Source organism: Pseudorca crassidens, chromosome 3 (assembly GCF_039906515.1).
Source record: "Pseudorca crassidens isolate mPseCra1 chromosome 3, mPseCra1.hap1, whole genome shotgun sequence".
Classification (NCBI taxonomy): Eukaryota; Metazoa; Chordata; class Mammalia; order Artiodactyla; family Delphinidae; genus Pseudorca; species Pseudorca crassidens.
The window spans coordinates 170,529,530-170,541,498 of NC_090298.1; the positions used below are offsets into that span (position 1 = coordinate 170,529,530).

At 62.4% G+C, this 11,969-nt stretch overlaps 1 protein-coding gene across 5 annotated transcripts; it reads right to left on the reverse strand.

Moving 5' to 3' along the window:
• Positions 1-603: 603 nt before the first annotated feature.
• MBD3 (methyl-CpG binding domain protein 3) lies at positions 604-11,969 on the reverse strand. Of its 5 annotated transcripts, none has more exons than XM_067734324.1 (6): positions 11,648-11,959; positions 5,791-5,950; positions 5,098-5,196; positions 4,143-4,233; positions 3,506-3,683; positions 604-2,362 (listed from the first exon to the last, which is right to left on the reverse strand). In XM_067734324.1, exons 1-6 carry the CDS (start codon positions 11,755-11,757, stop codon positions 2,170-2,172), a joined length of 831 nt encoding a protein of 276 aa, XP_067590425.1. In that variant the 5' UTR covers positions 11,758-11,959; the 3' UTR covers positions 604-2,169. The 5 variants fall into 5 exon arrangements, with proteins under 5 accessions (XP_067590425.1, XP_067590424.1, XP_067590426.1 ...); XM_067734323.1 differs by having other exon boundaries at positions 5,098-5,235; positions 11,648-11,953; XM_067734325.1 differs by having other exon boundaries at positions 5,098-5,235; positions 11,744-11,950.

Consider the following 11,969-nt stretch of genomic DNA (forward strand, 5'->3'; position numbering starts at 1 on the left):
ACAGTCTGGGGTGCCTGGGCAGGTGAGGGGCCAGGGTTCTCCCAGCTCCCGTGCCCTGGCTTTGGGTCGGAAGAAAAGCCAGCAATGACCACCCGACCAGGGGTGGCAGGGCAGCTGAAAAGGGGACCGGTGTGGCCGATGTCCTAGCACCGCCCTCCCCAGCCACCTGTCGGCACTGGCCCGGGCCTACAAGGTCAGCTCAGCCACACCCTCTCCCTTGCCCCTGCGCCGGGCCACGAGGAGCCCCCGCTGAGCTCCCGGCGTGGACCCCACTGACAGGTCCTCATCTCTCCCAGGAAGGACATGGGCGCACCTGGCATCAGCCCCGCCCCCACCCGCAGAGTCGGCAGGGGCCTCCAAGGGAGCTGCGGGGACTGCGCTGAAGGTACCCAAGTGTGCTGGCTTTCAGGAAGCCTCCACACCCAGCTCTCACGCCAACACTGCCGGGGCCCAAGTGTCAGGAGGCCCCACTTGGGGCCATGGGAAGCCCACCCTGCCTGGGAGAGGCCAAGGGTCTGCCATCCCCTCCCATCCCCCAACCCAGGGCAGGATGATGAACTTCAGCACAGGCAGGCTCCCAGCGCTGCGACACAAAACCTGGGATTCTGATAAACCAAGGCCCCAGACCACGCTGGCCCGACACGCTTTATTCAACCCCACCCACAGGAGCCTCCCTCGGGGCCGCAGCCTCTGTGGAGGGGCCTTCCTGGGGCCCGTGATGGCCTGGCCCCCGGCAGTGTCACTGCGGCCTCCGCAGTGCAGCGGCCGCAGTCCTCAGGGCTTTGTGCTTTGACTGGACTAGGAAGGATGCAGTCAGCCCAACCTCCTGGGCCAGAGTCCTTGGAGGGAGTGGGCAGCGAGTCCCAGCCCCGAGGGGCTCCCACTGCCACTGTCACCCCGCCGGGCAGGCCACGGCAGCCCACGGTGTCTGGCCCGATGAGGCAGCGACCCAGGCTCCCCCGCCCCCCCGACAGTAACGGCCGCGCGTGTGGCAGGGCTGGGACAGGACTGGCGGGCCCTGGGGCTGCACCGGCCCGGGGTTCGTGTCTCCAGGCGATGGAGGGGCTGGGGGCCACCCCAAGGGCATTCCTGGGGCTGAGGGAAGGGGGCTGGCCCGGGGTCCACTCAGGGTAGCAGAAGCTCCCCTGGCCAGGGGCACTTGCTGCAGGGGGGGACAGCGTGACTCTGACCGCCTCCAAACCCCATGCTCCACAGAGGCCGCTGCCCAGGACTGGCCAGGAAACGCGCCTGGGATGGGGATGCAGAAGCCCCAGGTGGTGGGAGGCCCCACACCTGCCAGATCAGCGCCACTGTCCCTGTTCTATGAGGTGAGACTGAGGCCTGGAGGTCAGCCGATGGCGGCGCTGGCCTGGAGCCTGGCCCGAGTCCGGCCGTGAGCAGTTAGTTCTCTGTCCGCGGCGCTGACCATCAGGCTGGGCCGGGCTGCAGACAGTGAGGTCTTCAGGCGCTGAGGCCTGAGTTCCCATCCGTGTGCAACAGACAGAAGGTTAAGCAGCTACGTGGACATCGGCCTCACCTCTACCATGAGTTTTACTGAAGGAAAATGTCCGGGTTGTGCCATTTGCTCTTGGGAGCGCTGTGCCCGCCGGGTGGGCCCTGGGGAGCCATCCTGCATCCCCTTCTGGAAGGGCTGATGGGCGGTCCGGGATACCGTCCCTCATGTGTGCAGGTCGGGAGGGGAGACAGTTCCACAAATGTTTCTCCAGCCCCGCGGGGAGCCTCGCAGGCGGCCCAGTGGCAGCTGTCCTGTGCGAGAGGTCCAGGGCAGCAGCCACGGGGACCAGGCTGGCCCGAGTTCAGTGTGGAGCCATGACCCCGAGGAGGGGCAGACATGGGGGGTCCATCAGGCGAGAGGCCGTGCTTCAGCCATGTCCCCGTGGCCCAGGGGAGGGGACACGCCTGGGCAGGGTGAGGGCCGAGTCTGCAGGTGGCCCCATGCGGGAGGGCAGGCGGGTGGGGCCCGTGCAGGGACAGAGAGGGCACCATCCGTGCCTGGCAGGCCGTCCTCCTTGAAGACAGGTGCTCTCGGGAGGCGCCCGGCCCAGCACTGCTGCCACTGGCACAAGGCAGGCCCCAGGGACCCGGACCACCCCTCACCCGTGGTCGCTGCCCGCGCGAGCTGGAGCTGGGACCCGGCCAGTGCCTGCTCTACACGTGCTCCATCTCCTGGTCCTGGTCGGGCCCCTCCTCCTGGTCCCCGTCGTCCTCATCCCCGTCAGCGCCCGCCCTGCCCAGTGGCGCCTCGCCGTCCCGGGCCAGCTCCTCCACGTGAGCCAGCATGTCGGCCATCAGCGCCTCCTCCAGCCGCTTGCGGACCTGCTGCACCAGTTCCTCCTGCCTCCTGCGGACACAGGAAGACCTGCTGGCCAGGGCACGTCCATCTCTGGGGAGACGGGGGCGCTGCAAGCGCCCCGTCCAGACAGACGCCCCCGCTCCCGCCCCCGGCCCCAGCACAGCCCCCAGGCCCTCCCCAAATCAGCGCCGCTGAGAGGGCAGCTGCCGGCCCGGGCCAAGGACCCCTGTCCCCTCCCTGCCGCCTCTAAGGTGCCCCCCTCAGCACGTGGACCTGACTCTGTGCCTGTCGCTCCCCTCCACCGGCCACGAGTCCCTCCTCCCAGCAGGACCACAGCCACTGCCACTGCTGGACCTGACACCTACGGTTCCCACCTCACTGACTTTCTATTTCTGCAAGTTGTGCTTTAAAGATCTGCTTGGACTTTTCAGACAGTCGTGCTCTTTTCCTGCCCTTTCCCTAGGGATGAGCCCTGTGCATACACGTATGTGAACATGCACGCGTGTATGTGTGCATGTACGTGTACATGCATATGTGTACGTGTTTGTGCATACGTGCAGTGTATGTACACACGTGTGTACCTCTGTGTGTGTGTGTGTGTACACATGTGTGTGGTCTCACCGCCGTGTCCTCGCCTCTCTCGGGGCACAGGGCTGCCCTCTCGCACCCACCTGGCTTTTACCTGCAGTGCCAAGACTGCCCCCCACAGCACTCCAGGTGCAGCTGCTCTGCCATCCAGCCCCTCCGCCTTCTCCCAACCTCAGCTGTGCACTGATGTTTCAAAGCTGAACACCACGCATGTTCTACCCTCTCAGCACCTCTAGATGTTTCCTGCCCAGGAGCTACTTCCAACCACCTTCCAGGAGGCCCTCCCAGACAGCTCTACCCACACCTGGACACCACCCACAGGGTCCTGGCCAAGCACAGGCCCAGCATCCAGGGCCCGGGACGTGCTCTGCTTCCCCTCAGCCCACCCTGCCCGGTCCTGCATGTGCCAGCGCCCCCTGACCCAGGGCCTCACAGCCCACGTGCAGTCCTGCTCAGGGGAGCCATCGCAGGGCCAAGAGCCCTGTCCTCTCCCGCCCCTGCAGGCTGCCCCACCCCCCAGGCGCCCGCCTGTCTGAACTGAGCCCTCCCCCAGCCACTTCCACATCACACCTGGATACTGGCGTGGGGGGGGTGGGACGCTACCTGATGTCCTCATCGGTCACCATGAAGGCCTTGCAGAGCGGCTGGGCTGTGTTGAGCCACACCCCGGGGTTCTTCTCCACGGCGGCTGAGAGCTGCCCGGTGATGGGCATGGTGCTGGTGTGCAGGGCGCTGGCAATGGCCGAGAGCAGCGTCTCATCCGTGCAGCCGGGACCCACGCCTGCCGGGCAAGGGAGGGTGGTCGCTGCGGGCACCAGCCTTGCCCCCTCAGCCCCGATTTCATTCTGAACCTCCCTTTACAGCAGGCCCTGCCCGGTCCTGCGTGTGCCAGGGCCTCACAGCCCACGGGCAGTCCCACTCAGGGGAGCCGTCGCAGGGCCAGGAGCCCTGTTCCCCCAGACGTCTTCCTGTCTGAATCGAGCCCTCCCTGGCCATTTCCATGTCACACCCGGACGCTGGAAGGGGGCGGTCACTCCACGACATACAGGGAGACAACTACCCTCTCAGGGACAACAGGGATGCTTTTATGGCGCGGCAGGGAAACCAGACCCCCGAGTGTTTTCAGGACCCCGTGACCAGACGCGGCCCCAGCGTCAGGTGCAGCCCGGCTGGCCCCAGGTTGGGGGAGCACGGGCCTCATCCCTCCTCCATCTCCCCCTTGCCCCCTGCAGGGGGTCACCTTGCAAGCCCTTGGGGAGGTCCATGGTCTTCACGAGCTCCTCCGCGATGTCAAAGGCATTCAAGCCGCTCAGCTTCTTCTCCCAGAAGAGCTGCCGCCACACAGACAGACGTCAGGCCGACGGGACGGCCAGGCCACCTGCTCCCACAGCAGGCGACCCTAGGCGGCCAGGATGGGGGTCTCAGTGTGACCTCTGACCCCCACACTTGCTGGGGCTGCTCGCGCCCCGGGGTCCTCACAGGGCAGAGAAACCCCAAGCCCTGCTTCCGGCAGGACGAAGACCCAGGACGTCAGATGCGCCATCGGACAGTCTGTGGCTCCCCTTCACCCTGGAGTTGGGGGTTGGGAGGTCCAACCTCCACCCCGGGCTGAGCCACAGGCCCAGGGCAACAGCCCTGGCCGACCCCTGTCACAGCCCGAACAAGCGCTGTCCGTGGGCACCGCCTGGTGCAGACAGGGGACCCAGGAGCCCCCGGACGGGCAACAAGCTCACACCCTCAAGTGCACCTCCAGACTCTGGGGAGGGGGGCGACAGGCAGCCCCACAGGTTTCTGACCTCTTACCTAGAGGGCTCCAACCCAAATGGAACAGCACCCAGGGCGGCTGGCCATGGCGGGGCCCATGTCCTGCAGGGTCCCTGAGCGTCTCCCCCTCTGACGGCCATGGCCCCCTGCCCTGGCCTAGCACCTCCACACCCCGCTATCTACCGGGCGTTTGTAAAGATGCGTGAAAACGCGGCTAAGGCTCAGTTTTTGGAAAACAGATCACAAAACTGCATTTGTGGGATCTTTTCAATCTGTTCAAGACAGCAGCCGGCCCGAGGAGGCCCCGCATACGCGTGTCGGGTGCTGGTGCCCGCGGGACCGTGCCCTGGGGTGACGGCTCCTGACCGCGGCGCTGGGGCCCCGGGCCCGCGGACTCAGCTCTAAAGAGTGGACCAAGTGCTGGAGCTCACCTGCCGGGGCTGCTCCACGGCCTTCTGGGGGTCGCTCTTCACCTTGTTGCTGGGGTGGTTGGTGATCTTGGTCACTGGCTGCTTGAAGATGGATGCCGTCTGCCTGACCGGGAGGGCCGTGTTCAGGTCGGGCTTGCCCTGCAGGGTCGGGCAGGGTCCTCAGCGGGCTTTCCCCGTCAGCGAGAAAGCCGTGCCCCACAAGGGGCTTCGGGGAACAGGCCCCAGTCACCAACACACCCCGTGGCACCCACGGATCCAGAGGCAACGCCAAGCCCAGGCCCAGCCGCTTCGCTGCCCTCGGTGCGGCCGCAGCGGGGACTCCGCACACACACCTGCTCTCTCTCATCCCCCCACCCCGCCCTTCTCACCTCCCGCGCCTCGTTCTCCGCAGAGAACGGGACTGGGGGCGCCCTGGCCACCTCTGTTCTGCAGTCGGGGCAGGGAACAAAGTCCCCCGAACATGAGTCCATCAAAGACCCACAGACACACTGGTCACCAGGCACCCAAGTGTGGACCAGAGTTGAGCCGCCTCCCATGCCCCGTGCCCGAGCCTCTCCTGGGGACAGATGATGGGCGGTTTCCTGTCTTCTTTCTGCTTTTCCACAGCTGCTGAGCTCCCCACAGTGAGTAGCTAGGCCTCTAACTCCAGGACGGTGGGTGAGCCCTACCCAGCAGCGGTCAGCGTGGGCTCACCTTGACCTGGCTCGGGGAGTCATAGCGCACCCGCTGCCGGCTCTTGTTCATCTTGCCCATCAGCATCTTGCCCGTGCGGAAGTCGAAGGTGCTCAGGTCCATGGAGCCGCCCAGGTAGCGCGCCAGCTGGGGCTTGCTCCGGAACTTCTTCCCGCTCGGGCTGCAGACACAGCGCGGTCAGCGGAGGGGGGAGCCGGGAGGGGGGCGCCAGGCCAAGCCGGTCCACCCTCTCCCCAGCGCAGCAGATGCTGAGGCCGAGAGCAGGGATGGACGCCCCGACCTTCGGAAGGATGGGGCCCAGCCCTGGGAGCCTGGCTGGAGTTTCTGGAACATTCCAGAAGCAGAATCTGGCCATGTTCTCGAGAAAAGACCCAAGGATAGCAGGTCCATTACAGCATTATGGACCTGTCCTTGGGGGGCTGGGCTGTAAAACCTCAGTTTTGGGGCTCTTTGGGCACCAAAGAGCTGCCCAGGCGAGACCTGCTGGGAAAGCCTGAAACCTGGCTGTGAAGCTCTGCCATCCTGCTCACCCCACGGACCAGCTCAGCGGACTCGCCTTTCTAGAAAAAGCTAACGCCAACCTCTAGCTGCAGTGCAGACTCAGAGCTCATGCTACAGGTGACCAGAACGGGACCCAGTGAGCACTAATAATGACACGTCCCTGGGCACGGGGACTCCTGCAGCCACTTTGGGAAACAGTCTGGTAGCTCCTCTAATGGTTAAACAGCAATTCCACCCCTAAGTATCCAAGAGAAATCAAAACACATGTCGACATAATAACTTACACCTAATTACTCACAGCAGCATGACTCTCTGGGCAGAGTGAAAACAGCCCAGATGTCCCTCCACACATGGGAGCATCACTCAGCCACAAAAAGGAGAGAAGCCCTGACACTCGCTACAACGTGGACAGACCTTGAGAACATGATGCTCAGTGAGAGAAGCCAGACACAGAAGGACACACAGTGTGTGATTCCACTGATGGGAAACGTCCAGAACAGGCAAATCCAGAGACAGAGAGTGGGTTCCTGGCTGTCAGGGACTGGGGCTTCTCTTTGGGGTTATGGAATGTTCTGGAATTAGTGGTGATGGTTGCACAGCCCTGAATGTACTAGAAACCAGTGAGCGGCACACATGATCCTCCAGCAGGCCTGGCACCCGTCTAGGACGTCCCTGTCACTCTCCATCTGAGGCTAACGAGGGCCTGCACTTTGCTGATCTCCCCTGAGAGCCTCTAGGCTGAGCCTGAATTCAAGCCAGCACACGCCCGCCCCCTCCAGGTGTCCCTGGGCACTGCGGACAAGTGGCAAAAGTGTGAAGAGTGGAACCCCTTCCAGCCCCACCAGGGCCTCACCTGGGTCAGGGCCAGCCCCACCACCTTGGGTTCTGAGACCCCCGTGGACTCTTCTGGAAGATCCATTTTTCCGTTATGCTCTGTGCTGGCTGACGTGAACAGGGTCCACGTGCCTGGAGCAGCGGAAAGGACCCTGAGTCCCGACTCTGGCTCCAACTATGGCCACAAAGAGGGCCAGGACCCTGACAAGCACTCGCCAGCACTTCTTGGCCTCCAGTCACCCCACCTGCTGCTGTTCTGCTTTAAAAAATGCATGAGGACAGGGAAACAGAAACGCAGAACTGTAGACTAGGGGCTGGGGAGCAGGGCTAAGGGCAGAGATAGTTAAAGGTCTAGGGCTCTTCTGGGGGGAGGAAAAGGCTCTAACTTTGACCGTGGTGGTGGGTGCTGCTACCTGTGAATTGTACGCTTTACACGGGTGAACAGTATGGCATGTGACTCCTACCTCAATGAAGCTGTCACAAAAGTGAACGCAAGACAGAGAGTGGATGGGGGCTACGAGGAGCTGGGGAGTTAATGGACACAGGGCTCATTTTGGGGTGATGAGAACGTTCCGGAACTAGAGAGTGGTGATGGGTGCATGAAAACTGCTGAACTGGACACTTTTAAAGACTGAATCGTATGGAATGTGAACTATATCTCAATTTTAAAAACAGGTTTTGCAGATCTGTATTGGGACAGAAAAATGAGCTGTTTTATCCAATAAAAGAAAAAAACTTCTGCAGTAAAACCACAGGTTTAGAACAAAAACGAGCACTGCGGTCTTTCTAGGGAAACAGGCCTACCCGGTGGAGTAGACAGGTAGCCAGAAGCCTGGTGGCCCTCGGCTGAGTCGGTTAGGACCCTGAAGCATTGGGGCCGTCATGGGGATGGAGCCAGCACCAAGCGCGGAGCCCAGGGCCTGGGCCGGATGCAGGGCTGTATGAGCCGTGATGAGTGAGTGTTGACCCCAGGCCTATAAGGAGGCTTGTAACCCGAGATGCCCAGTGAGGCCCAAACAGCAAGATGAAGCTGGTTCTGGCCAAGCTGAGCCCGCTGCCCAAGGAAGGGGGGTCAACCTGCCGAGCACTTCCTGCTTTCCTGAGTATTTGCACCTTTAAAATGACCTCTGGGGTCTTCCCTGGTGGCGCAGTGATTAAGAGTCTGCCTGCCAATGCAGGGGACACGGGCTCGAGCCCTGGTCCGGGAAGATCCCACATGCCACGGAGCAACTAAGCCCATGCGCCACAACTACAGAGCCTGCGCTGTAGAGCCCACGAGCCACAACTACTGGGCCCGCGTGCCACAACTACTGAAGCCCACACACCTACAGCCCATGCTCCACAACGAGAAGCCAATGCAATGAGAAGCCCACACACAGCAACGAAGAGTAGCCCCGCTCGACGCAACTAAAGAAACCCCGCGTGCAGCAACGAAGACCCAATGCAGCCAAAAATAAATAAATAAATAAATTTATTTATTTAAAAAAAAAAAAAGAGCTCTGGGACTTCCCTGGTGGTCCAGTGGTTTAAGCCTCCACGCTCCCAAGGCAGGAGGCGTGAGTTCTATCCCTTGTCAGGGAACTAGGATCCTGCATGCTGCAATGGTGCAGCCAAAAAAAAAAAAAAGCTCTGGAAAGTCCTCTCTATTCCACACACCCCAAAGAATGACGCTAACTTCCAAGTCCTCAACTTCTTGCCTGGATTGTAAATGTCAGGCAGGGAGATGATTTTTCCAAAGAAAATGCTCGGCTGTAACCAGATGCTCCACCGCCATCTCCCAGTCCTGAGGGCCAGGTCACCAAGCTGGAGGGGTGTGTGGGTGAGTCCTACAGAACTGTCTGTGAGGTCGCTCCACCTCTCCTGCAAAGAACACACTGGCTCTCTCCCACTCTCTGGACTAGCAAACCAAGGTTCCACATCCCTAGGGGCAGGGCTAAGATCCAAGGACAGGTCTGTCCGACTCAACAGCACCGGAGATCTGCTTTCCCTCTGCATTAAGGAACCAGGAAGGGACTTCCCTAGTGGTCCAGCGGTTAAGACTCTGCGCTCCGGGCTTCCCTGGTGGCGCAGTGGTTGAGAGTCCGCCTGACGATGCAGGGGACGCAGGTTCGTGCCCCGGTCCGGGAAGATCCCACATGCCGCGGAGCGGCTAGGCCCGTGAGCCATGGCCGCTGAGCCTGTGCGTCCGGAGCCTGTGCTCCGCAACGGGAGAGGCCACAACAGTGAGAGGCCCGCGCACCGGGGGAAAAAAAAAAAAAACTCCGCGCTCCCAATGCAGGGGGTCCAGGTTCAATCCCTGCTCAGGGAACTAGATACTTATCCCTCAAGTAGAAGATCCCACATGCCACAACTACAGATCGCGCAAGCAGCAACGAAGATTCCATGTGCCGCAACTAAGACCTGGCGCAGCCAAATAAATAAATATTAAAAAAAAAAAAAAAAAAAAGAGAGAGAGAGAACCAGGGAAATCCATCTGTGCTCCCTGCCTAGACACCTGGCTCGGCATCAGGTGGTGAGAAGGCCAAGGGCCCACATTCCAGAAAAGATATCACATCCCCCCCAGACCTCCGACCTGATGGGACAGGGTAGGTCATCCACACCAGAGACCTGGGAGTGGCACTGGACCCCGCACCCTGCATCCTGTCTCAGGCCCTCACCTCTCATTGGAGCCGTGGGAAAACTGAAATTCCATCTGTCCAGCCCCAGTTTGGAGCTGTTCCCTACCACCAGACCCCTATGCTCGGGGGCGGGGCCTTGGAGCGGGGTCCCACTTGATGGAAGCCCGGAGAGGTTCCCAGGCAGGTGGGGACAAGAGGTGAGGCGATGACAGGCTGAGGCCCTCTAGCCACGCTGGCCCCGGTTCAGCTCCTGAGCCTCCTCACAGGCTGCTGGCGCTGCCTGGACCCTCCTCCTGGCCCCACTGCCAGGGCTCACCTCTGTGCTGCCTCCCCAGACAAGCCCTCACTGACCCGCACCCAGCTCGACCAGGCACTCCCATCAATCTGCCCCTCACAGACCCCCACATCTCTCTGCATATGTCATCACCTGTTAACTATGAAAGCAACGGGGTGATGGCTGGGGCACCAGCTGTCACCCAGGAGGGGAGGGCCCAGGTCTCACTCCCAGCTGAATGGCCAGGACACCCAGCATGTGCTGCAGAGGCATCTGTTAAATTAACAAAGGACTAGAGGAACAGAGACCTGCCTCATTCTTCAGACCTAAAAGGAAGAAGTGAGAACACCAGTGCGCTCAGAATTAAATGAGGGGCGGTGGTGAGAGGCCTCTTCACGCACCCAGAAGGAAGCTTCTCTAAACAGCCAGCGAGGGAGTGACGTCACAGACAGCCGCAGTGAGGGGGAATACACACGTTTCCCTAAAAGATGATCATAACCCCACTATTTCATGCTTGACATTACGAGAGGGGCAGCCAATTACAGTACACACTGGAGGGCCACCAGCACTCTTTGGACACTAGAACCTGAGCTTGTCCTGGATGAGCTGCCATCCTTACCCTGCTCACTTCCTTCACTCCTCCCAAAGCGAGGACAGCAAAGGCCCAGGACCTGCTGCACACCCCCCAACACCTGGCAGGCATTCAACACGTGGCAGGTGTCCCGCCTGCTTTTCTTTTGTCAGGGTCCTAAAGCAAAGGGGAGGGAGCCATCAAGCCTGGCTCAGAAACAAAAGCATCTTCCACCAATCAAGAGGAAAAAAAAAAAAAAAAAAAGGAAGGAAAAGGCAAACAGCAGGTGGTTGACGGTCTGAGGCTGGGCTTCCAGCCGCCTACTGATTCTGTTTCACTGGGGGTGGGGGGGTCCCTGCCACCTTTCTCGGGCCAAGGGCAGCCCTCCCTCCAGTTTGGGTGAGAGAAGCTCACAAAGGCCGCGTCCCCGGTCTGGCGACTGGAGAGGCCACTACCCACGGTGCCCAAGGATGGGGGAGGGGCGGCTCTTAAAAGACACGCAGCTCCAGGACCAGGCCACCCTGTGAAGGGCCCAGAAACCTGCATCTCTAGGCAGCCCTCCCTGGTCCCCCAGAGGGAACCCTGCTCCCTGAAACCCAGGATCCCCACCCGACCCAGACTGCGCGCGGCCCCAGGAGCGCCCCACGAGAACCAAAGGGACAGCCCAGCCCCCACCCCCGCCTCCCAGCGGCATCTGGCCCGTGCCGGGGTGCCCCTTGCCCAGCCGGCCGCTTCGCCGCGGCCGCCGAACAAAGGCCGCCGCCAACCCGGGGCCGGTCCCAGGACCATGCGGCAGCGGGGGGGAGCGCAAGCACACTGAGCGAAGGCTTCGCCGGGCACGCACGCGCACTGGGCTCGGGCCCGCCGGGCACGCACGCGCACTGGGCCAAGCGCCCGCCGCGCGCCGGCACGCACGCACGCATGCACGCACGCACAACGCACGCACGCACAACGCACGCGCGGGGCCCAGGCCGCGGCCCGGGTCGGGGCGCCCAGGCCGCCGCAGAGGCCGCTGGGAGACGCCCGTTGGGGCCCTGCCCGGCCGGCACGTTCATTCACCTATAGTAAAAGACATCCCTGTGGCCGGCCGACAGCCCCGACCTTCTGGGCACTTCTTCCCTCTCCCAGCCCTGCGGGAGCGCCGGGCACTCCCACCTCTTCCGCTCCATCGCGCCCGGCTCCTCGACCCGCCGCCGCCGCTGCCGCCCGGACCCCCGCTCGCCGCCGCCGCCTCAGCTGCCTCCACCGCTGCCGCCGCCACTTGCCGCGGCTGTTCCGGCCCGTGGGCCTCCGCCCTCCGCCCCAAGCCGGGCGCGCGCCGGCTTTGCCGCCCTTTCGGCCCCCTCCCCGCGCTCGCCAGCCCCCGCTCGGGGGGCCCGCT

Coding starts and splice junctions, on each gene's coding strand:
- MBD3 (XM_067734323.1), bottom strand. CDS start 11,757: ATGGAGCGGAAGAGGTGGGAGTGCCCGGCGCTCCCGCAGGGCTGGGAG. Junction 5,236..5,790: donor ACTCCCCGAGCCAGGTCAAG/GTGAGCCCACGC, acceptor CCGACCCTGCAG/GGCAAGCCCGACCTGAACAC. Junction 2,363..3,505: donor GTGACCGATGAGGACATCAG/GTAGCGTCCCAC, acceptor CTGTGTCCGCAG/GAGGCAGGAGGAACTGGTGC.